This window comes from Eumetopias jubatus, unplaced genomic scaffold (genome assembly GCF_037043125.1).
Source record: "Eumetopias jubatus isolate StellerSeaLion01/CBP00866 unplaced genomic scaffold, mEumJub1_p1.0 scaffold_7, whole genome shotgun sequence".
Classification (NCBI taxonomy): domain Eukaryota; kingdom Metazoa; phylum Chordata; class Mammalia; order Carnivora; family Otariidae; genus Eumetopias; species Eumetopias jubatus.
Window position 1 is genome coordinate 42,036,387 of NW_028274813.1, and position 24,167 is coordinate 42,060,553.

Here is a 24,167-nt window from a genome sequence, read left to right on the forward strand (position 1 = left end):
TAACAATTATATATCACTTCTTCCAAATAATTCTTGGATGGGAGGCAGGAAGTGGTGAACTGAATGGATTGCTTGGCTTTTTTTCTTAGGTAAAAGCAGAACAACTCAATCATAAAATGCACACAGCTGTATCTAAAAGAAAAATGCAAACACAACTTAACCAACTTTATTTGACTGCATCTTATTTAGACATCTTGCACATTTCAAATCCCATTAAATCTCTCTCTCCAAAAGGATATGGGACAATAGAAGAAAATTATGCAGCAATATCCAGTCATCAAACAGCAGTCCAATATTTTGAGATACACGTGATATTTTATAGATACTCAACTCATATCTGACGTCAATATAATTTATGGTTATGTTTTTACAAACCTGAAAGCCCTGTAACATTATAGCACTCATTTTAGTGATGTCATGGTGCACTGAAAAGTAACTCTGATGCACTACCAATTTGCTTTTATCTATGCTCCTGGAAAGTGATGAACTTCATGATTTTTAGACACCATAATAAATATACACATCCAGTCTTATACATGTCAGCCAATACCGTAACACAGGGCAAGGTAAAATTAAAACATGTGACAAACAAACTCCTTTACATAGATTTGTCAAGCAAGTAGGGAGGGTAATTTGGGGAAGAGGCAGAAAATCTCAAAACCAATTTTTTAATAGTAATTTTTTTTTTTTTATTTTGTTGGCTTCAACTTCAAAAACTACTGTCTGGTTTCTGATCTGTGGACTTCTCTAGAGTAGTTTCATCCTAAAGTAAGGGAAATTACAATCAGCCCACATATCAAAAAAGATAGTATACCCGTTAGCTTCTTCAATACTAACATATATAGCTTCATGGTAGCATGTATAAAAATGTTCAGCAGTACCAACTGCCAAACCAGTGTCAGTGGATAGTACAGTCAGTCTTAAAGAGGCAGCACCCCGTTAAAAGAAAGTTGCACCAATTTTGCTCAGTTTTAGCCAAGTGAACTCACTCTATCAATTTTAAATGGGACTGTTTTAAGATCATATTAAGAAAAATGAAAGCCCACTATCAAAAAGTAAATTAATGTATGATGCTACTTCAACTGGAATGGAGACTTAGTTTTGATGCTGGGTTATCAAGCTAGAAAGTAAAATTTCAGTCTACTTAAGTAAACAATTTTTGCATAACCAATGAAAGACATAAGGGAGACATTTATATTCAATATACATCAATTGAACAATACAGCAACCATCTGACTTTTTAGCCACATGTTAAGGTCATGTTTACAAAAACACCCAGTCAGTTCAGCAAAACCTGGTCAATTCTGGGGCAAAAGGTCAGTAGAAATGGTTTCATTGACAACGTGCCAAAAACATAATGGTTGAAATGAAAATCCAGCATGTATCTACTTTGGAACTGTCCCCATTAGTGAGTCAAGCAACTGTATGTTCATCAACTATCATTACTCTCAGCAAGTCAAATATAAAGTGGTGAGATAAAATTTGATAACTGTTTTAGCTCAGTTCCCTCCATATTAAAAATAACAGAAGCATCACTAGGATTGGCATTCCTCTAAATGCTAGAGCCCAAATGACATTTGAGCATAGACATACTCAAAATCGTCAGCTGGAAAGCTGAGTATTGTGTGATCATCACATTTTTAATGTAATCAGTATTCTGCCGATTAAACTTTCAAGAGCAACATAAAATGGAAAAAAAAAGTTGTCTTTAAAAATAAGGAACTATAAATGATCCCACCAGCAGGAAGATTTTATTTTCACCAAATCTGTGTATCATTATTTTAAAAGTACTTAATACCATGTTCACTTTCAAGACACTACACTGAGCAAGGAGCAGCTTTCCTTTAAAAAAAAAAAAAAAAAGGCAACAAACTTTCCTGAAAGGGGGCTTTTACCAACTGTTAATGGAGGTAGGGTTTTTAAAAATACAGTAATTATAGCCATAAAATAAAATTCAAACCAAATCCTAGAGCAGAAGTAAAGCATATCCAAATTAAAGAAAAAACAACATAGAATCCTACAAAACATTTTTCACAGAGCATCAATTTTTTTTTTTATGGGTACCTAGGTTTTCCAGTTAAATTATCCATCACAGGTTTCCTGACTCAATTGAAAGCAATTAACTTTAAAATTTGTTACACTGCACAGATTGGCCAAAATACAATGTAACTGAACATGGTAATAACTATTAAGAAAACCCATAGAACTCATTCCAAAAATTTTTTACAATTTTCCCTTTTGTTTTTTTGAGGACTAAGCAAAGCTTCCCCAAGAATTTGCTCAAATAAGTGAAAATAAAATAAAATCAGTTTAAAATGGATACAATGCACCTTGAAATTTACTTCCAAGACCAAGAACCAAAAGTGAAGCATTTTAAGAAATAGAAGCAATGTGAAATCCAAATCAAGTGGGAAAAGTTCCAGCTGCTTTGTAAAAGCTGTTCTTCACAGCTTAGCGATAATTTTGATTAAATAAAATCATACCAATTTACATTAATTTTCTATTCTTTTCCAAAAATTCCCTCACTCTCAAAAAAAAAGTGCATCCAAAAACCCAGCAATTCCCGGCTCCATCAACTTTTCTCATCCCTTTTTGAGTCATTTCTCAAAGATTTTCCAAGTAGATTCAACTTCTTACTGTAAGGAAAAAAGGGACTTTACAGTAAACCACTCTGTCACTCACCTGGAAAAAAGTATCCAAATTATAAAAATCTGAAATAATTTATTATCAAATTTAGAATTTAAATAAAAACAAAAGTTTGCTTGCAAAGACCTTAAAGAAAAGGAAAAGATAGCATGCATTCAAAAACTAGAGATGAAGACAAATATATTTATCTACACAGGCACTGGCAGACGCAATTTAATTGTTATCTTTACTCATTGTAAGACACACCCAACCCTACATAACATTTTTTTCATTCACTAATCACTGAGGTACCAATATTCAAGAATGGAAAATTTAATATTGAAAAAATAAAACCTAAAATTGAAGTTTTTCCCCCACCCTCTTCAGAAAACTATGGCAGGTTTCATGTGAAATGTTAGTATAACCTGGAGATTTTTACAATCTACATTGGCTTTTTTAAGGAACAAAAATCATGTTCCACTTACTGGTTCTGTGACAAAATGATCACTGTGTAAATGACATTGTCAGCAGACTTTGCAAATGAACAAACAAATCTTGGCTATCAACTGGCACATCTTGCTGGTACCAAAAGAACTCTTTAAGTTTAAAACAATCTCTTTTAATTCGGAACAAATGCGCCATGCCAAAGTGCAACAAATATTGTGCGACACTCAATGAGACACTGACAGATAAGAGCTGCATGGAAATTACTAAATCCACCTGCAAAGCAATTTTGTACAAATTGCATTGCATGCAAAGGTCGATTCTGCGTGGTTGGAAAGTTGTTCCTTGATGTCAGTTTCTCAACGCAGCCACAATTTAAGTCGCAGTGCATCAACTCCATTTAAATAGTATCTGAACAGCCTCTTATCTCGAACAAAACCAAGATTTTCATAAAGTTTCAAAGCAGACTTATTCGTTATTTCTGTTTCCAAAACAACCTTTGAAAAGAGGAGAAAACTAAGTTACAATTTCATATATTTGAAATTAATTTTATAATTTCATAATTTGACAAATCCCATATAAGCATTTCAAATATTTAAGAAAAACATACCGTATCTGTTTTAAAATTGATGGTGAAACAATAAATGTTAATGATGTACAGAAAGAACCCAGAAAAATGGTCACTGAAATTGTGATAGTAATTTTCTCTTGGGGCAAGGAGAGGTAGGAATGTGAACATTTCCTGTTCTATTGGTTTTTTGTGATCTTTGAAAGTTTTAGCAATGAGAATATATGTTTTATACTAAAACAAAGATGAATTACTTCCCTGTGGAGAAAAATAGTGTGACAAAAAGACAAAGAAAAGAAAAAAATCAACAATAAAAACTTTGAAGAAAATTGACCAGTACTTGAAACTATTCAAATTGACCTCTGAACTCCTGTATTTTCATTAATTTGTCATCATTTATCCTGGCAACAATTACCATATTGTCTAGAGTCTACACCAGAATCTGCAAATTATAGCTCTTGGGCCAAATGTGCCTATTGCCTGCTTCTGTAAATAAAGTTTTACTGGAACACAACCATGCCCATTTGTTTACATGCTGTCTAGGACTGCTTTCTCAACACAAGGAGCAGAGTTGAACAGCTGCACCAGAGATCTATAGTCTGCAAAGTCTAAAATATTTACTCATCTGACCCTTTACTGATTTTAGACCAAAAGTACCCAAACATTAGTTAACTGGAGGGTTTGTTAAAATAGATTGCTGAGACCCCTCCTCCAGGGTTTCTGAGTAGATTTGGGATGGAGCCCAAGAATCTGTATTTTTAAAAAATTGCTAGTTGATGCTGATGCTGCTAGTTGGGAGACTACAGTCTGAGAACAAAATGACTACATATTATGGATATCAACACTTAACAGAAGAACACATAAAGTATTGACTTCTGAATCTTTTTTAATATTACTGAACCAATGGCCCTGACAATAAGTGATACTTTTTGATATTGTGTGATTTCCTTTTTTTAATTTGTTTCTACCTTCCTCTACCAAAACATCCTCTATCCCAACCTCCCACCTTTTAGATACACAGCTCTATTTGCCTTTCTATTGATTCTCAACCTACCTCATTGAGAATTACCAACACAGTGAGTCACAGTTACTGCTGGGATGTCATAACCCTCAGGTGTTTGAAGTGGGACAAAAAAAGCAGAGTATAATTAAAGTCCCAAGTAAAGCCTATGAGTCTCTCTGTTCTATCTCAAGCTATCAAAATACCTGACAAGAATTCAAACGGACGTAAATAATAGGAAAAAGAATATATCTCAACTCAACCTATCCAAAACTGAACTCATGATCAACTTCTCCTCCACAATTCCACATCTTAGTAACAAGATCTCCATCCTACCAACCCTTAAACCTGAAACCAAGAGTCATTGTTGAACTTCTTTCTTCTCACGCCCCCCTACAAACATCCAAGCACCGAGTATTTCAATTCTCTCTTAAATTTCTCAAATCGACCCTTTTCTTTCTATCCCTAATGATACTATTCTAGTCCAAGCTGCCATCAACTTTCACTGTAATTACAAGATCCTCCTAACTCAAAGGGTCTCCCATTCTCTTTAAGTAGAATGATGCTCTTGTTAACTCCCTGCTTAAAACCACTTACTGACTCCCTTTTGTCCTCAAGATAAAGTCCACAATTTAAAAATAATGTAAAGAAACCTAAAAGGCCCATCAAAATATGGCCTCTACCTACCTTGCCAACTTCAGTTTAGGCATTCCCCTCCCCCTCCCCCAGCTCTCCAAGATCAACACTGAACTTTCAGTTTCTGGAACCCACCATAATCTTTCCCACCTTAGACCTTTCACATAAGTTGATTTCTCCGTCTGGAAGGATGCTCTTCCTGACCTCCTTGCTTTTGGCCTTAGCTTGTCCCTTCCAGACTGGGTGAAGTGTCCCTTTCTTTTATATTATCCCAAGAGCACTCTGCACTTCTCCTTATTCAACTCCATTCTCATTCAACATTTAATGACTATGTCATCTCTCCTAGCTGATGAGCCCAACAAGGGCAGGGATCATGTGTACCTCCTTCAAAGCCATTTCCTAGGTACCTAACACACTGCCTAACACATAGAAGGCTCTTAAATATTTGTAAATTATATACATCCTAAGCACCTTTCATTATATTACATAATTACATAAACATTAAACAAACAAAAGTATTACCAAACTTTTAAATGACCAAAGTCCTGAAAGAAAAAGCATCATCTTAAAGCAACTGCCTACAAAATTAACTCATTAAAGCAAATCACATGCTAAATTTGAACTTTTTAAAGATCTAAACACAAGTAATGAATAATTCAGGAGCAAGAGAAAATATTACTAAGAAGGGACAGTTAAATAAATGTTGTACACAAGTAATGAGTAATTCAGGAGCAAGAGAAAATATTACTAAGAAGGGACATTTAAATAAATGTACAACAAATAAACTGGTTTAAGAATAAAAGTCAACAATTTTTCTCTGCTCTTAAAAAAATGGAACTTTTTAGTAATGTATGTCATCTTCCAGTATGGGACACTACAGTCTGATCAATACAGGTTTTCAATTTTGAACAATTCTCTTGCATAACTCCTAGAATTCTGTTTTAGGCCACCACCTAATTAGAGCTAAAATGTGTCAAAACAATTAACACATGAAGTAATAAAGGTACAACAACTCAAAACTTGGAACTTGATTTCACAGAAAAAGGAGGTTTTTTTAAAACTAATATTTATTGAAGGCTTAATAAAATTGTAAAGCATTTTACATGCATGTCATTTTACATGCATTTGTCATTATGTTATTTTCACAATAACCCTATGAAATAGATATGATTTTCTCCAATTTACAAAAGAATGAAACTCAAGGCCACCAGTACTGCTAAAACAGACCAGACTCCAAATCTGAACTACAGCTTAATAGTATCCACTCTTCTGTGCCTCCCCTGATTGTTTCCCAGATTAAAATAAAGCAGCAAATGGGAGATCTAACCTACTTAAGACACAATGAAGGGATTCTAAGTCTGTTTGTTAATATTTGGCAATTGGAAATATTCAAGACACATCTGAAGCTAATTATGGCTACAAAAATACACACATAAAGTGTGGTAAAGAGTTGTATTCACGTTTGTTGGCATCCTAACAGATTAGTGAAATACAGCCCAATTATACAGAAATGGAATTACACAAAGGGCTAACCTTAGTTAAAATGAAAATATTCTCTCAGTACACTCACATTCTCTAAACAAAGAGATCATTTGACAAAATAGAAACTGTCAGAAAAAAAGTAACTACTTTTTAATACTTAAAAGAGAATCTGGGTTTATAGTGAAAACTCAATATAAAACTATTCTTTTAGTCCACATCATGGGAGTTATTACATAGGAAGCCAAAGCATTATGAGGCTACTTTGGTCCCAAAGAAATTTGGCAAAGTAGAATTCTACTTAACAGAAAAAGGATTACTGTGAAGTTCCACAGACTCTCTTAGCAACAAACCATTGTCAGGATAAGCCAAACAATTACAGTTTAGAAAGATTTTTTTAATATTATAGGCTGGAACTGTTGGAGGGAGGGCAACTGTTCACTGCTAGAACGTTCCTAAGCACTAGCCTATCAACTGGCACCTCACAGACCTTCCATAAATACTACTGAACACTACTACTGCTCTTCATAACATGCCTTTAAGATCAGAATTACAATCACACTGCATAGACAAAGAGACAGACTATAAAAAGTTAAATGACTTGCCTACAATCACACAATTCTAAGTGAAAGAAGATGGATCTAGAACCCAGGTTTCTCATAACCAGTTCTTTAATTAGGACAAACTACTCAACCAAAAGTCCTTACAGCTTAAATATCTCCATTTTACTCTTCTCTACCCAGCAGCCTCTGTCTCATAGCCAAAATATGTTTCCAGTGAAACTAAAAATGTTCAACATATAACTGTTAAACATATAAGGCTTTGTACATTATCATAAAATTCATCTTTGTACATATCAAAAAATCATAAAAATACATGAGATGCATTTGTATATATCAAGATATTATATGCATTCTGTTAATATGTAACAAATTTATCATTGGTTATAATAAATTAGGCCACTGTTGGTAGGAATGTAAATTGGTACAGCCATCATGGAAGTAGTTACAGAGGTTCCTCAAAAACTTAAAAATAGGACTAATATATGATCCAGCAATCCCATATTCTAGAAAACTTATTCATGCTATTTGTATGTATTTTTCTTACTAATCCCCTAATGTAATACACAAATCCAAGATGCTTGTCCTAGTAGCCACTACATGTTTGGCAGCCAGAACATGTGGGGGTGTAACCAAATTCAAGCCAGGTCAGCAATATGGGTAATGTATTTCTCATTCATGAAACAACAAATCCACTTTTCTTTTTTTCATGCTATAACTTTTATAGAGAGCTCCAAATATACAGAAAATTTAAAAAGATCTTTTAGTTATGCTGTTTTAACATGTCTAATTCTGACATAAAACGTTAGGAAAGTCATAGTAAGGCAAAATGAAAATAACTATTAGATCAGAGGAGTATTTCATTATTATTTGAACAAAAACATCACCTACAGTTCAACTCTGTGATTACTAATTTTGGTTTAATATGATGTAAATTTATCTTAAAAATGACAATAGCAACCAAGAGCAGTAAAAACATGACAAATTCTACCAACAGAATAGGAAGTAAAAATTGACAAGATGTGCACGGTAAGGCTTCATAGAGATTTCCAAATGTAACTCTGTATAGATGCATAGAATTAAAAATCTCCTTAAGAATAAAAAAAAATTAGCAGTACAACCTAAGTGGTGGAAAATGTAATTTAAATCCCTTTTCAAATGTCTTTCCGATAATCTGCCAAAATTCCTTAACACTTTAAGAGAAAAGAAGGTTGGCCTAATTTAAGTAAAATCACATGTTGGCTGCTTTATAATTGGTTACTATATTCTTAGAAATTAAAATTTCAGTTTTCCTCAGAACACAATTATTACATACAAGACTGTTTTTACGTATGATTTTGTTTTTACCAAAAGGTCTTTTAACAACTGATGAGTAGATACTTTTTTTTTTAAATCTTACTATGTACAAAACAAGTAAAATGACTGCCATTCCTAGCAAGCTTACAGAAAGCTCAGAGGGAAAGACAAGTTAACAATTAATTGTACAAGCTGAAATTCACAAGTCCATTAAAAAAAAAAAAGAGGTACAGATAAAATGCTGGAAGCACTGAACTAATCGTCAACAAATATTTAAGAACCATTGTACTCTATCACAAATGCCACACTAAGTACTAAGAACACAGCAGTAAACAAGAAAAGGAATCTCTCCTCCCTTAGCAGCTAAGGCACAGACTCTGAATAGCGGAGTAAATTTTACAAAAAGAGAAGCCAAGAAAACCACAGAAGCCACACAAATGATTCTGTCCAGAAGGATTAAGGAAAACTTTTAAAAAGTTATTGATATTTGTTTTGGCTCTTAAAGACTGAGAAGTAGTTTAATAAGTAGAGGAGAACCAAGAAGCTACTAGGTCTAGCAAATACATCAGTGAGAAAGTAGTTACACTGGAGTCGAGGGGTAAGAAACCAAACCAAATGGGATGAAATGGTAATAAAAGGAAGCGGAACCAACAAAGACAAATTAACTATCAAAAATTAGAAGGGAAAAGGGGATAGAATCATGGCCTATACAGTTTAAAACACAAGGAAAGGGAGAGGAAAAGCCTTATAAAGAGTAAACAAAGGTTCTATCCCTTCATAGAGCAAAACCTTTATCTGAACAATGTGGGACACAATTTTTTTTAAACAGAAGAGTTCTCTAATCCAGAGGCAGAACTATTCAAACTGTAAAAAAATCATACAAAAGAAGTTTTTGGAACTATCCTCATTTCAGACTAAGAATAGGTAAAACTCTTTGCTTCAAAAGAAAGAAAAGTAAATCAGAATTAGATTTTTAGGCCCACAATGAAAAGAGTATTTCTACCATAAAATGTGTCACTAATTTAGGATATAACTATGAGACTAAAACAATATAACCCAAATCTCCATATCAATCCCCAGAACTTTTAAAGGAAAACCAATACTATATAAACATATTTGTTTAGTTAAGGTAAAGCACACTACCATGTCTCACAGGTAGTGACTAGGATAACTCACAAAAGGTATAACACCATTAAGGAACATAATACTCCCTGTTCGTAACATCCCTGCTCACTGGAAACCACTCTACTCAGTAGCAGTGGATCAAAACATGGTCTTATTAACCCAAAGATTTCTCCAAACTGTTCAGCAACTTTTATGAAGCTTGACTTCTCCTCCTGATGAACTAAACCAGTGTGGCTACAAACATAGAGACTTACACCCATCAACATATGCAGTCTAATCCACTTAGGCAAATTTTAGTTACCAGCCATTTAAATGATCAGGGTCACTGCATCTTTTACTTTGTGGTATTATATTAAAAGCTGTGAACAATATAAGATCCTTCACTACATGTGAATTACCTTATTTGAAGTAACACTGAATATTCTGAAATGCCAGGATGATTTCCTCTGTGCTGCCCAACATACCTGCAGGCCTTCTCAAACAAACACTATTTAGTGTAATCTGTCAGAATACAAACTAATGTGAACAAGAAGGGTGAGAATACTCTATGGTAAATCTCTGTATTCTGACATGAAAACATGTTCATGAGATATTGTTAAACAAAAAAAAGTAATTATTGCAGAATAATAACTATGGCTTCATTTGTGTAAAGAAAAAGTATTACACAGCTTAGATGTGTGCTTAGAAATGGGAGGATACATATTTGAAGATGAACAGTAGCTGCAGAGTGTGAGCATGGTGAATGAAGGGACTCTGTACCCTCGAATCACACATACACATCATGTTTAACGACTGTGTATACATTTTGTACAGAAAAAAAACTCGTCTTAAAAAAAAGTAATCAAAACAGGTTAGAGTCTTTTGAGGAAAAAATTATCTAATTTTAAGTATTTTGAGAACTCTCTAAGGCATAGTTGCCCTCCAGTAATAAAGATAATTGTCACTTGTACGGTTCATAAAATTATTAACACAATACAACTTTGTTCCATCTCAGTCACCATTGCTGTATTAAAAACATCTATACTTCTCTAGTTTATATTTCCTTCCACATCATATGACAGTAAATTTTAACATTCCCAACCATCACCATTAGTTACGGAGCACTCACTATGTGCACAGGACAGTGCTGTAGGATACAAAGAAATTATAGCTGTGGTTAGGCTGTACAAACAGGCTAAAGAGAAAAGACACTCCCAGATTAATATGCAGACAGGTCTACATTTAAAAAGTGGTTGTCATTTTTTCTCCTCAGCCTTCTCATTATTTAATGCTGAGAGATTTTTTTTCAAACACGAAATGTCTTTCATATGAGCTGACAATTGGCCCACAGTTAAAAAAAAAAAATGTTATTTAGAGAGGAAACTAAGGCCAATACGTAAGGAAATTGCAGTAAGATTATAATAAGAGCTACCTTAAGTGACTTTAACTGAACAAATCTTCTGAATACCATTTACTGAAAATGTCTAAGATTTCACCTTTACATTTTGACAAAGAACAAATTTTAGCTCCCATTATCATCTTAAAATTTGTTCTAGGTCAAAATTCATGTGTTTTTAAAAGGAATATAATTTTCACCACAAGCGACAATTATATAATAGTTTGCAATGAAATTTGCAGTATGACTTATGGAATACTTATTTAAAAAAAAAAAAACTGGTAGAATACAGACCACAGTAAAGGGCTTTTTTTTTTTTATTAAGACTTTTTTTTTTATTCATGAAAGACGCGAGAGATAGAGAGAGAGAGAAAGAGAGAGGCAGAGGGAGAAGCAGGCTCCCAAGGAGCAGGGAGCCCGATGCGGGACTCGATCCCAGGACCCTGGGATCATGACCTGAGCCGAAGGCAGATGCTTAACCATCTGAGCCACCCAGGCGCCCCTACAGTAAAGGGTTTTAAACATTTAGAAAGACTTACCTCATCACAGTCTCCTTCAACCATGGCATATATAGCTTTCTTAACCAAGTTAGTACCTAGAATAGAGATATGAGTATTAATGAAGTAAAACTGAGTTTCTTAAAGATACCTAAATTATCATATTCATACTAAGCACAGAAATATCAAATGCTGGGTTTACCTTGAATGCAGATACACAGACTACCTTAAGTGAGAAAAAATTTAAACTGAGAGGCCAACAGAACCTACACATAGCAGTATAATAAAAGACCTATCTCCCTCCATATGTATCCCTTTTTCTTAGGCGTAATTACTCGCTCCAAGAAGTTTGTGCTGTTCTGTTTGAAGGTAAGAGAAAAGGGGAAAAAGAAAAAGGCAAGATATGGTACGGTCAGAGCAATCCAGGAAACCCTTGAACTAGCTGAAGTTACTACAAGACTCTTGAGCGAATCTTGCCAAAGATTATACCTGAAACTGCTGTGACGCAGCGTGGGCCCAAGATACTGGGTTGGTTCCTACAAACCTTATAGTGAGCCTGAGCATACTGAAGTCCAGCATTCCCAAATGATGCCAGTGGTGTCTCTGTAAATGTCTAGCAAAATGTATCCTAGTTTAGGGTCAGATACATTTGGTACATAAAAGGGAAAACAACTGCCAACTCTGATTTTAAGAAATCCAAATTCTGTAAGGAATCTCTTAATTTTCCAACCATGCACATGAGGAAGATCACATTACACGGGCCAAACAAAACGTCTGAGGGCTAAGATGCAGCCCTCAAGCTACCAGGTTCTGCCCTGTGAATTAGTCAGACAATTGCTTATCATTTGCCATGAGCCCTTAATCAGCTCTTTTTAATGTGTCAAAAACTAAAATCTGGCTTATATAACAAGTCCAATCCATTAAAAACCTTAGTAGTAAACTCTTAACTCTAATAAGAAAGGTTGGTTAAACCAAATGTATTAAGTCAACCTATTCATAATGATTTCTCATGACATCTCAGATTGTGTGAAACAGTCTTAAATTGGACAAAAACACTCATATAAAAAAAAAAAACTACAGGGCGCCTGGGTGGCTCAGTTGGTTAAGCGACTGCCTTCGGCTCGGGTCATGATCCTGGAGTCCTGGGATTGAGTCCCACATCGGGCTCCCTGCTCAGTGGGGAGTCTGCTTCTCCCTCTGACCCTCCCCCCTCTCATGTGCTCTCTCTCATTCTCTCTTTCAAATAAAATAAATAAAGCTTTAAAAATAAAAAAAAAAACTACAAGTGACAAAAAAACTGCTAGTAATTAAATACTGGTACAGGCATTAAATCTTTCACGAATACTTACTGAGCTTCACTAGATCCCAGAATTGGACAAGCTCAGACAAGCGCTTGATCCCCCATCCTGAACAAAAAGCCAGTAGGTCCTAGACACTAGGACAGTGGCTCTTAACCAGGCTTACATCACAGTCACCTGGGGAAGCTTCAGTCCTACTTCTAACAGGACAAACAAGATTCTCAGAAGGAGGGACCTAAGCATTTGTTTTTAAACCACCCAGTGATTCTGACGACCATTATAATAAATCACAATTATAAGATTAACTGAAAATGCCAGGAAAAGTAGACCCAAGAAAGAGATGAAATTGGGAATACTAAGAAACAATTCTCTTTTCTCCTGGTTCTCCCTGATTTGTGAATATGTTTGAGGACTAGTACTAAACAATGGTAACAATTTCTCCATAATTTTGCCTTGAGGTCCACTTAACCCAGGTATAGACAGCTCCTGGAGGGCTGTGATCAAGTGCCCCAATAACGCTACTGAAAACAGCAGTACGTAGTATAACACGAATCATTTTGAATGTGATTAAAAAAAATGGAGGTAAAAACTGATCACCTGCTACTTGTTAGAAAGATAATTTCTCAAAGCATTAATAAACAAGTCATTTTAAGAACATTTTTTTAAATATTTTGAAATAAAAACCTTAATTTTCTTCCCTTTGCTTCTTTCTCATTTCTACATATTTACATTTAAACCTTTTTCTTCAAAAAACAAAAATGAAAACAACTTATGCATTCTTTAATAACATAATATTTTCCTTACCAATGCCATTTCTCCTGTATTTGGAATCCACGGCTAACATGGCTATATAACCTCTGCGGAACATCTTTTTGTGCATATCCAACTTGCAAACGATGGCACCTACACACTCCTCCCCTACCATGGCCTTAAAAATAAACAAACAGTTATGAAGAATACATTGCCATCAGGTACTGCACAATTACCCAGGGAAACAGCAACCAACCATTGGTCATATTTTTGAGGAAGAAGAGATAAGAATTCTACTAAGAGAGCAATCACAGAAGTTTCAGAAATCTAAATCCTAGAACTCCTTCAAATATTCCAGCTTTAAAATCGTTCATCAGGGGCGCCTGGGTGGATCAGTCGGTTAAGCGACTGCCTTCGGCTCAGGTCATGATCCCAGGGTCCTGGGATCGAGCCCCGCATCAGGCTCCCTGCTCCGCGGGAAGCCTGCCTCTCCCTCTCCCACTCCCCCTGCTTGTGTTCCCTCTCTCGCTGTCTCTCTCTCTGTCAAATAAATAAATAAAATCTTAAAAAAATAAAATAAAATAAAATAAAATAAAATAAAATAAAATCGTTCAACATTGTTTAGGGCATGAATTGCTTATGCTTATTATCAAAGCCTAGTGGCGGTGGGGGGAAGCAAGATTCGCAAACATTCAAATACTTTATAAGAGGTGCTTATAATTATTTGCAATAAAGACCTACATAAGATTTGGAAAGGGGGAAATATATGAAAGTAATTTGTTTAAGAAAATGTCTATTCATTAGGATATAAAATATTGTGAAACTTGCTTATCAAAGTACTGTAAATTTAAACGTAATTCTAATAAAGTTTTAGTGAAAGACAAATATAAGACATGATATTTATACATGAACAGTAGAGTTAAATTTTGATCAGGAAAAAAAATGTAAATGATTTTCAGAAAAAATATTGCTTTTAAGGTATTCCTTGGATCCTACCCAAGGGGTTTTTTTAGTGAATGACTACGAAGACTAGATATACAATGGTGTCATTTTTTAGGACACTCCTGACATGATCATTATCATAAAGCTCAGAGAATATCTAGAACTTAAAATCAGAGCTTCATATTATACCAAAAGCTTTAATATAACTTTATAGAATTATTTTAATAAAAATGTATGTCTTTCCAGAGCATTAAAGGTTACATGTTGAATAAATGCTAATCATCCCCCATTTTCATTAAGATTTCCAGTGTTACCATTAAAAATGTTTTTCAAAAGTTCTGTCACTCATGAAAAGTTCTAATAATACTGTATTCTGGTAAATAACAATAGGGCAATACTCCAATAATTTAACAACATGTCAACTCACTAGAAATATGTGTTTGCTATAAAGAGCACTCATTTAAAAAATAGGAAAACTTCAAATTATCTCTTAATAAAATTAAATTTTCAGAAGAAACTTTCAACAACAAAAACCAGGAATTGGGTTAAAAAATTAAAAAGCCCTCATTCTGTAAAATGATTAAAAAGTCCTTTTTTAATTGTGGAGAAATCTTGCAGGCAAGGTAATTCTAATCCATTTCACACAAACCTGAACTAGGTCAGAAAAATCCTTTTGATGGGATATTAAATTCAACAATTCACACTAATGCATTTCTGTTTTATCACACAATCCAAAACTATTTTGAACCAATACACCTCTAAAATTGCTATTTCCATTTTCATTCACAATAAATCTGGTTCTATCAAAATTCTTTTGAAAACTAAAATTTCTTTCTGAAATAAGACCTGAAAAATACATAAAAGTTCGCTGGCTGAAAAGCATTTTTCTGATTTGAAAGTAACTCACCTCAAGTATATGTATGTGGTCATGTGTGTGTACATGTTTGAACTAATGGTACATTAAAAAACTTTTTGACCTCATCTCATAAGTTAGGGAAAAGCAGAAACCTATATAAATCTGATACAAAACTGTAGGACAGCTACACTTCACAGTTAATAAACCATCCAAAAGAAGTTTCTTCAAAATCAGAACCACTAGACACAATACAATTGGACAAGACTTCCAAATTGGACAGGAATTTCAAACAAATCTTCGTCCTTTGACCAAGGAAGTAGTAGGCAAATGAAGTATTATATCAGTTCACACTTGGACTAGATTGACTTCTTCCTAATTAAGAATCTGTAGGAGCAAAAATCAAGTGGTATGAATCAGTAAAAAAATAAAAGCCCAATATACAATATACTGTTACTAATAAGATGTCGGTAGTGAGGAAGGCCTATGCTGTTACTTTTTTTTTCTGATAAATTGCTGATGGATATACACTTATAAGAATCACTAAACTACTTGTCAATTTTTCCAAATAAAAGCTTTGCACATATATTTGGAACTCATACTACCAAATGTATTTTTTTTTCAAGGATGGGAACTGAAAAATTCCTGGCAAGATTAAGACTTAACTCTACAAGGCCAAATGCCTGTCAATCTATAAAAGCTGGAAAATTTAAGTTGTGTGAAATAGAAATTCCCAAATTCCAGAATGCTATACATTGGAAAACAGAGGAAGCCAGAAAGTTAAATTTAGAATAAACAGACTATAATACATCACTGGTAATAAGTTTAAGAAGTTCAAAAAGGCACCAACAGCTGAAAATACCATGAACTCAAAAGAGGTAGTGCTAAATTAGTTAAGAGTAGAGTAATTCACAGTGTCTCCCATTTGTCTGGTACTCTACTTTCACATCTGTTATAATTATTAGAAAGAATCATAAGAAACTGTCATTTTTGTTAGTCAGATATGGTCAAGTATTGGCAATTTTCTAAGGTTCAACCTCATACATTCCATTTAATCCATTACAGGTTATATGGAAACCAGAAACATTTTGGAGGTTTTCAATCTCTTCAGATTATTCATGTTTGCAAGGACAATTGTCTCTTGGTGAAGCATAACTTCGTAACACAATGATCTTCACTGTCAAGAGTATGTAATTTTTCAGGTTCTTATTTCCATAATAAGAGGTCAGGTAAAGTTCTAGTTTTACCTCTCTGCCACTAAATACCTGAAGCTTTTATATATATATATATATATATATATATAATTTTATTTTTATGTAATCTCTACACCCAACTTGGGGCTCAAACTCACAACCTAGATCAAGAGTTGCATGTTACACTGACTGAGCCAGCCAGGCACTCCTAAGTATCTGAAGATTTAAACATTTTAAGTCACTTTGGTCCTTAATTTTTTTTGCATTAAAAAAAAAGTAGTTCTAAAATCCTTTACAGTTCTAAAATGATAGGACTTAAAATCCTTACATACACAGTTCTAAGATCCTTTACAGTTCTAAAATGATAGGACTTAAAATAAACATACACACTTATGTGTGTTTTAAATTAGTTCTTACAGGAAATTCAAATTTTTTAAATGCCAACATAAAGGCCCCAATTCTAAATGGTCTCTGATTAACTACTGTTTTATGTTCAATACCTCCAGATATATATTTGCACTAGTAAATCTTAGATGTCAACCACCTGTACATCTCTCAATTTCCAGATATTCAGAATTTAATGTTAAACAAACCAGCTATTAAAGAGCTAAAGTACAAATCAGCTGGTGAACTGGAAGGAGTCTATGAAATATCAAAACTAAAATTTACTAAGTTTATCAGAGTCTAAAGTGGCAGACTAGTTGAGAGAGGCCAAGGTAATATCAGAACCCGAAGTTGACTAAATATTACATATACAACTATTTTCTGTAATTAACAGAAATACATATACTATTTCAATTTAAGGTTTGACTCAAGTGTATGCTTTTGTGGGTAAACTTACAATTAAATCAATCATAAATTTTTAGCAATTACACTAGCATTTAATATGACATGTATAATAGTGCTATAAAATCACTTTCCCATATTCATTGGCATAGGCATGTCTAAGAACTATTTTGATACAATGGTTAGAATCCTGGAAGTGCAGTTTTGTAAAATATAAGAAAGTTCCCACAATTTAAACAGATATACTAAATTGAAGTTTAGCAAACTGAACATAGAAAACAACAGAACTACCATTACCTATATTGAAGTAATATTTTCAGATTATCAACATATAGAATCAAAAAGATGGATTTCAAAGCACTGTCCAAACGTCTTGCTAAGTGCAACTAAGTCAATGCTAAAACAATATAGTAGTGCTCTCCCTTTACATATCATAAAATACTTCTTAAAAGCATGTTGCCTTTCCTTAGTGAAATTCAATGGAAACAAAATGCTTGTGAGGACACAGATATAAAGCATATACCTTCAGTTAATATTTAAGTGAAAGGTTTCATACAGATTAAAGTTGGTCAGTATTATTGGGAAGAAACTACTGGTACTGCCAATACTACATAAATCAAAAAACAAAAAACAAAACTATTTAGCTTGTTTCATAGCCAAATCTTTTTTGCTTACATATAAGTAAAAAAATTTTGTCAACTATAACCTTACACAAGCCAGTGTTACTACTAGTATTTAGGTATATCTATGACCAGTTTCCTAAAGAAAAAAATTAGATTAGTAACAATTTCACACTTAGTTTCCTACATTCCACAAAAAGGTATTTTGTTCAAGTTTCAGGAGTCCTTCAGTCACCAGAAGTGTTAGTAGTGCCTTCTACAATCTAGTACCAGAAAACACGCTGGCTACAACTGTTAATTGTCCTGTTGAAGTAAAAGGAAACAATCTCCATAATTACTTGAAAATAAGAAAATGCTTGTAAGATTTAATTCTCCAATGTGGCTACAGCAAGTTTACTGACAATCATGTTCACCAAAACATGTTTATGCATACACTCTTCCCTGATTACGGCTGTAATGGAGAGATTAATAAAGCCTGTATCCGAACAGAACCATGTTCAAATTAAATGATTGCAAAGTGCTTTGAGGATGAGGGAGGGTAATTAAAGACGGTTAAACATGATTATAAGCTAATAGAAACAGGATCCAAGACCCCCAAAATGCATCATACAGGCTTGTTGCATTTACATACCAAGTTAAGCCAGATCAAGGCGTCTTACTTCCAAAAGTTTCATTAAATAACTAGTAGTGCGTACACGCACTTTCCATCAGGTAACATACTATGAAACGCAGGCGTATACATCCACTGCCACTCTCAGCCCTCACACTCCCTGCCCTGCACGGCCTGGATCTCTCTGCGGGGTTCACCCTCTTTGCATTCCATCCACTTACCAAGAAGCACAGCTGTGGCCAGTTGTGGATAAAATATCTATAGGTATAAATGGAGTAGGGTTCAGACAGATCTTTGGTGATCAGTCTCATGATATCGGGCATTTGTAGCTCGGATTCATATCGGACATAACGTATCGTCCGATCCTCCCCAGGCTCAACCTCCCTGCCTGAGGGGCTTCTTAAACTGCAGCCGGCGGTCAGGGATGAAGACAGCAGCCGCACCTGCTCGTCTTCCTCCTCCTCCTCCTCCTGCTCGGTGCCCTCCGCCAGTCCATTGCGGGTCGCCGCAGGATCGCTCGCCGCCACTGCCTCTGCCCGGCTGGGGAGCGCAGTTCTTCCATTATTGGGGAGGCAGTGAGGGGGACTCTCGCCCGAGTGTACCCCAGCTCCTTTTGTTGCAGTCGCTCTGGGCCCCCCGTCGGGGGTGGCCGTGGTCGTGGCCGCCTCGGCCACGCTCAGAACCTTGCTCTTGAGGGAGGCGGCCGCCCGGAGGTGCCGCAGTTCGGGGCTGATCAATCCGTTGAGCTGCTGCTGCTCCTGCGGCGGCTGAGGGCAGCGGAGGCACGGATGCCCCTTGGCCGCCGCCGTCGCCTCGCCGCCCGCCGGGCTCCTGCCGCCGCCGCCTTCGTGCTCCTCGTCGTCCTCCTCGTCCTCGCTGCAGCAAGCGAGGACGGCCCCCGCCGGGAAGGGACAGCGGGGCTCCGCCGCCGCCGAGGCCGGAGGTGCTGGTGGTGGGAGAAGGCTGCTAGGCCCAGGCGGTACCTCCGCCATCCTAGAGGCGACACAGACCGAGAGGGGAGGCCATGAGACCCGGCGGACGAGCGCGCAGCAGGGGGGGCGGCGGGCGGGCGGGGGGGACGGTTCAGGTGGGGGGGAAACAAAGGCAGAAACCGTCCCTCACGGAGCAGCCCCCCCAGTTCCGCGCCCCCCCCCGCTCTTCAGCGCCGCCCAGCTGTTCAGCCGGCCACCGTCCCCGTCCGCCCGCAACCATCCGCTGGCCCTGTCACCCGCAGCCCCTCCCTGTCCCCTCCGCGCGGCTCACCCCGCACAGGTCCCCGCCGCCACTGCCGCCACTCCTCTTCCTCCTCAGCCGCTGCCGCCGCCTCCTTCGCCGCCGCGGCCGCCTCCACCACCGCCAAGGTCCACACTCAGCCGCCGTCGCCGTAAAGCGCCTCGGCTGTTACCCCGGGTAAAGTTTCCTAGGCCTGGCTTTACGACACTTCCCTGCCTGCCGGCTGCCGGGGCCAAGGGAAAGGGGCGTGGAGGGAGGTGACCTGTGGAGGGGCGGGGACGAAGGTGTCTCCTGTGGGCACTGGCGGAGGCCGCGTGCTGATGGGTGGGGCTGTGGGGCTGTGGGGCGGGGAAGTTGCTGAGGGCTTTGGAGTCTCCGGCTTTGGAACTCCTCAGCCCGCGGAGCTTACAACGCTGGGCCGGGGAGAGCTGGGCGGGACCGGCGCTCCCTGTTCCAAGCCCGCCGCCCCCACGGAGCGGCCGCGAAGCCCGCCGGCTGGTGGTCTGCCGACCCGGCCGCACACGAGTCTTCTAAAAATGCTCTTCCTCAGCTGTACTACGTTTACCCTGACCCGGGGAGGGGCGGGCGAGGGAGGCAGAGGGGAGAGGGCGGTTAACCGAAGCCCTTAAAGAAGTGGAGCAAAACGGGAGAAAAATCGAAAGAGAAAGGGCGTTAAAAGCTGTTGAGAGCTGGTTGTTTGCAGTGTGAGTTAAGTTTGATCAGTCTGCCCCTCTGAGACAAGAGAAGGCGGACAGGTAGTCCTCTCCCTCTCTCCTTAGCCCCCTTCACCCCACCCAGGAAATTGGAAGTAAATGTGATTAAAAGGTGCGGGACAGATACAAGCACATCTGGGCAAGAGTTAGAGATGGTGGAATAGAGTGATAACGGCTAGAAAAGCCCATTCCTAAACTTGTGACACAAACTGTCACCGGGAAAGCGAAGTCCTGAACCGCCTCCTCACTCACTCCACCAAGTGGTCTGCTCAAGCGGATGCAAAAGGAACGGCCGCACGCACTTGAGCACGTGGCTTCTCTCTTTCCTTTCGTCCGCAAATGATGATTTCCAGCAGATCTCTTCGTGTAACTCTCCATCCCACGGAGCAAATTGTTTTTCGAAAACTGATTTGTAGAGCTAGTCATGTCAGCAGCAGATGGATGTTTTCAGAGACATAATTCAATGACTGATTATGTTTGCAACATTCTGCCTTGATAAACTCTAGAAAGTGTAGCATAGCTATTAGATATAATTGTTAGGATCCTTGTCACCAAAGATAGTAAAGACAAACCTTCCATCTAGAAGTTCAATCTATAGTGATAAAAATAGTAATAATAAAATGTGTTACTATGTGCCAGGGACGGTTCTAAGTATCTTACATGTATTAACTCATTTATAGGTTTTATAAAAACTAATTTATAGATTTTTATAGAAATATTGACATTTGTGTACAAATAGAGATGTAGACGCTTATTTATTTCAGCCTTGTCTATGATTGGAAACAAGTCCAAACCACCTAAGTGGAATGACTAAGGAATGATTAAAATAAGCTTATGATGCCTTAATACTATAGTTAATTTTGTTATTGTTGAAATATTGAAATAGATTGAATATAATAGAATATATTGGTACACTTCCGGTTACTATGATTGCATTGCAAATTACCCCCACAACACAGTGGTATAAAACAACCATTTATTATGCCAACGGATTCTGTAGGTCAGGAATTCAGACCGCACAGCAGGAATGACTTTTCTCTGCTCCCTTTATGCATACGGCCTTAACTGGAAGGCTGAGAATTAGAATCATCTGAAAACTTCTCACTTTCATGTTGGTGGTTGATACTGGCTGGAGGCTGCGGGCTGGAGACCTCAGTTCAACTGCATGTAGATCTCTCCAGGTGGTCTCTTAATATGGACTACTTTAGGCTTTCTTACAGCATGATGGTTAGGTTCTGAGGGTTAGTATCTCAAGAGAAGGAGAGCCAGGTTTCTGCCATATTACCTTTTATCTGCCTTAGAAGTCATGCAGTGTCAATTCTGCTGCCTTCTATTTCTCCATGCCCTCACAAAGCCTCATCCAGGCCTGGGGGAGGGGAAATAGACCCTACTTCTTGATGCGGAGAGGCAAGGTTTTTTTTTTAAAGAGATTGTGGAACCAGAAATATTGCTGTGGCCACTTTCAGAAAGAACAAGTTATTGGGTGCCTGGGTGGCTCAGTTGGTTAAGCGACTGCCTTTGGCTCAGGTCATGATCCTGGAGTCCTGGGATCGAGTCCCACATCAGGCTTTCTGCTCAGCAGGGAGTCTGCTTCTTCCTCTGACCCTCTTCCCTCTCGTGCTTTCTCTCTCTCTCAAATAAATAAATAAAATCTTAAAAAAAAAAAAGAAAGAAAGCACAAGTTGTCATAGGTGCTTAAGACCTCCTAAACACCCTAAGGAGGTAAAATAATAAGTACAATGGGATCCCATTTATGGTTTTTAAAAAGTAAAACAAAACCATATTTCCAAATGTACATTCATTGCTTAACAATACATATTTTTCAAATGACATAAGTTTGAAGTGTAACCTGGATGGTCAGCCAAAGAAACAACGATCTGTTCAAGTCATGCAGGAAAAAATGGCCAAAATGGCCCCACACAGCTCCCCAAAACGTATTTAAGGTTAATTTTTACTTAGAAAAATGTCCCTCGTTACCTGTGGACTATAACCCTGTCCTAAAAGAGATGTGACTCCATTGTAATGAATGAGTGGCAGCAAGTCTTAGTGTTCTTTCCAGACTATAACTTGGCACTGAGCTTTCTTACACTGAGGGGTTCACTAAATGTTGTCTCACAGTTATTTTCAGAAAGATGAGAGAGAAAGACCTCCTTGAGGTCAGTGACTGAGTCTTATTCACTTATTATTCACATATCTAATACATAAAAGGAGACTTGCTGGGTGTTTTTTTTCCCCCTACACTATGCTATTCTCTCAGCAGTCTAGGATGTTTATAATTACAAAGTAAATTCTGGCCTCATTGCTAGTTAATAAGCTTATAAGATCTCTGATATCTAAGTTCCAGTGACTCCACTTTATATCCCAGTATTAAAATCCCAATGATGATCTTTTAAGTCAGAAGACTACTCTAAGAGATCTGTCTTTATATTTGTAAAAGTCTTTTCTTTTTACTCATGTTTGTGAGTAATATGTTGATATGATGGCAGCATTATTTTAGGTATAGAAATAGGATTAGTTCACTCTAATGCTTTAGGCATATTTGCCTATTATGAGGCTCTGAAGAGACATCTATCTCTGTGAGCGATGACTTCAGAGCAAGGAATGGTCTCGGAGCAGGGGAGGTGGAACCAGTGATAGTCTTCTATTTGGATAAATGGTATTTTCATTGCTTTGTCATATCTTATAATAGTCACTTGTTTACTATTGTCTTTGTTCTCTTTTGAACAATGAGAGGACACACCTTAAGTTTTTTAGAAGAAAAAACTCCTCATTAAATCAATTAAAATAGGGGCGCCTGGATGGCTCAGTCTGCCTTCGGCTCAGGTCATGATCCCAGAGTCCTGGGATCGAGTCCTGCATTGGGCTCCCTGCTCTGCGGGAAGCCGGCTTCTCCCTCTCCCACTCCCCCTGCTTGTGTCCCTCTCTCGCTGTGTCTCATTCTGTTAAATAAATAAATAAAATCTTTTTAAAAAATCAATTAAAATAACCAACAGCAATTTTGAAACAATATCCTAAAGCAACTTCCTGAAGGAGAAAAGTTCCTTCCTAATTCTAACAGGTAGACATTTTTCTCTTGTTGGCCAGGTTTAGGGGGGATTCCTAGCTGTGTACCTACCTGAAAGGTAACTGTGGGAATGAAGTTGCTAATAATGGAGAGATGCTTTAAGTTCTCTTGACTCAGCAGGATGTCATGTTATGTGCCAGAGGCGCACATACTGAATAATTTAAATATTTGTGTAGTTTTATTTTACATGCCATGTGGCTCTTAATCCTACTAATCCTATCTATTATACATAAAGCCTTGAATATAAATGTCCTTAACTTTGTTTTATCCTAGGTGAAAGAAAGGGGACACATCAAATATTAGATTTATAGCATTTAATCAAAGGATGAGTATTGTTTTACCACCTGTAATCTTGGAACACAATGAGATTCCCAGGTAAAGTGTTTTAGTTAACAATTTGATTCTTCTCTTTGAATTTGAGGGAGTGACAGTCTGTTCTTTAACTCTCTGACTCTCTGAGAACAGTAGTTGGCAGTCCCAATTGTAGGCATAGATTTTGT

The 24,167-nt window shown here is 37.2% G+C and overlaps 1 protein-coding gene across 1 annotated transcript; it reads right to left on the reverse strand.

Annotated features, from left to right (window-relative positions):
- Nucleotides 1-144: 144 nt before the first annotated feature.
- NAA30 (N-alpha-acetyltransferase 30, NatC catalytic subunit) lies at nucleotides 145-20,073 on the reverse strand. Its single transcript, XM_028100794.2, has 5 exons — nucleotides 19,921-20,073; nucleotides 18,879-19,650; nucleotides 13,708-13,831; nucleotides 11,648-11,703; nucleotides 145-3,566 (listed from the first exon to the last, which is right to left on the reverse strand). Exons 2-5 carry the CDS (start codon nucleotides 19,647-19,649, stop codon nucleotides 3,429-3,431), a joined length of 1,089 nt encoding a protein of 362 aa, XP_027956595.1. The 5' UTR covers nucleotide 19,650; nucleotides 19,921-20,073; the 3' UTR covers nucleotides 145-3,428.
- Between the last annotated feature and the right edge of the window lie 4,094 nt (nucleotides 20,074-24,167).

What these genes read in the sequence shown, in the direction of transcription:
- NAA30 (XM_028100794.2), bottom strand. Translation starts at nt 19,649, where the DNA reads ATGGCGGAGGTACCGCCTGGGCCTAGCAGCCTTCTCCCACCACCAGCA. An exon ending in GGCCACAGCTGTGCTTCTTG is followed by an intron (nt 13,832 to 18,878) that starts GTAAGTGGATGG and finishes TTTATTTTTAAG; the next exon opens with GCCATGGTAGGGGAGGAGTG. An exon ending in TTGAAGGAGACTGTGATGAG is followed by an intron (nt 3,567 to 11,647) that starts GTAAGTCTTTCT and finishes CTCTTTTCAAAG; the next exon opens with GTTGTTTTGGAAACAGAAAT.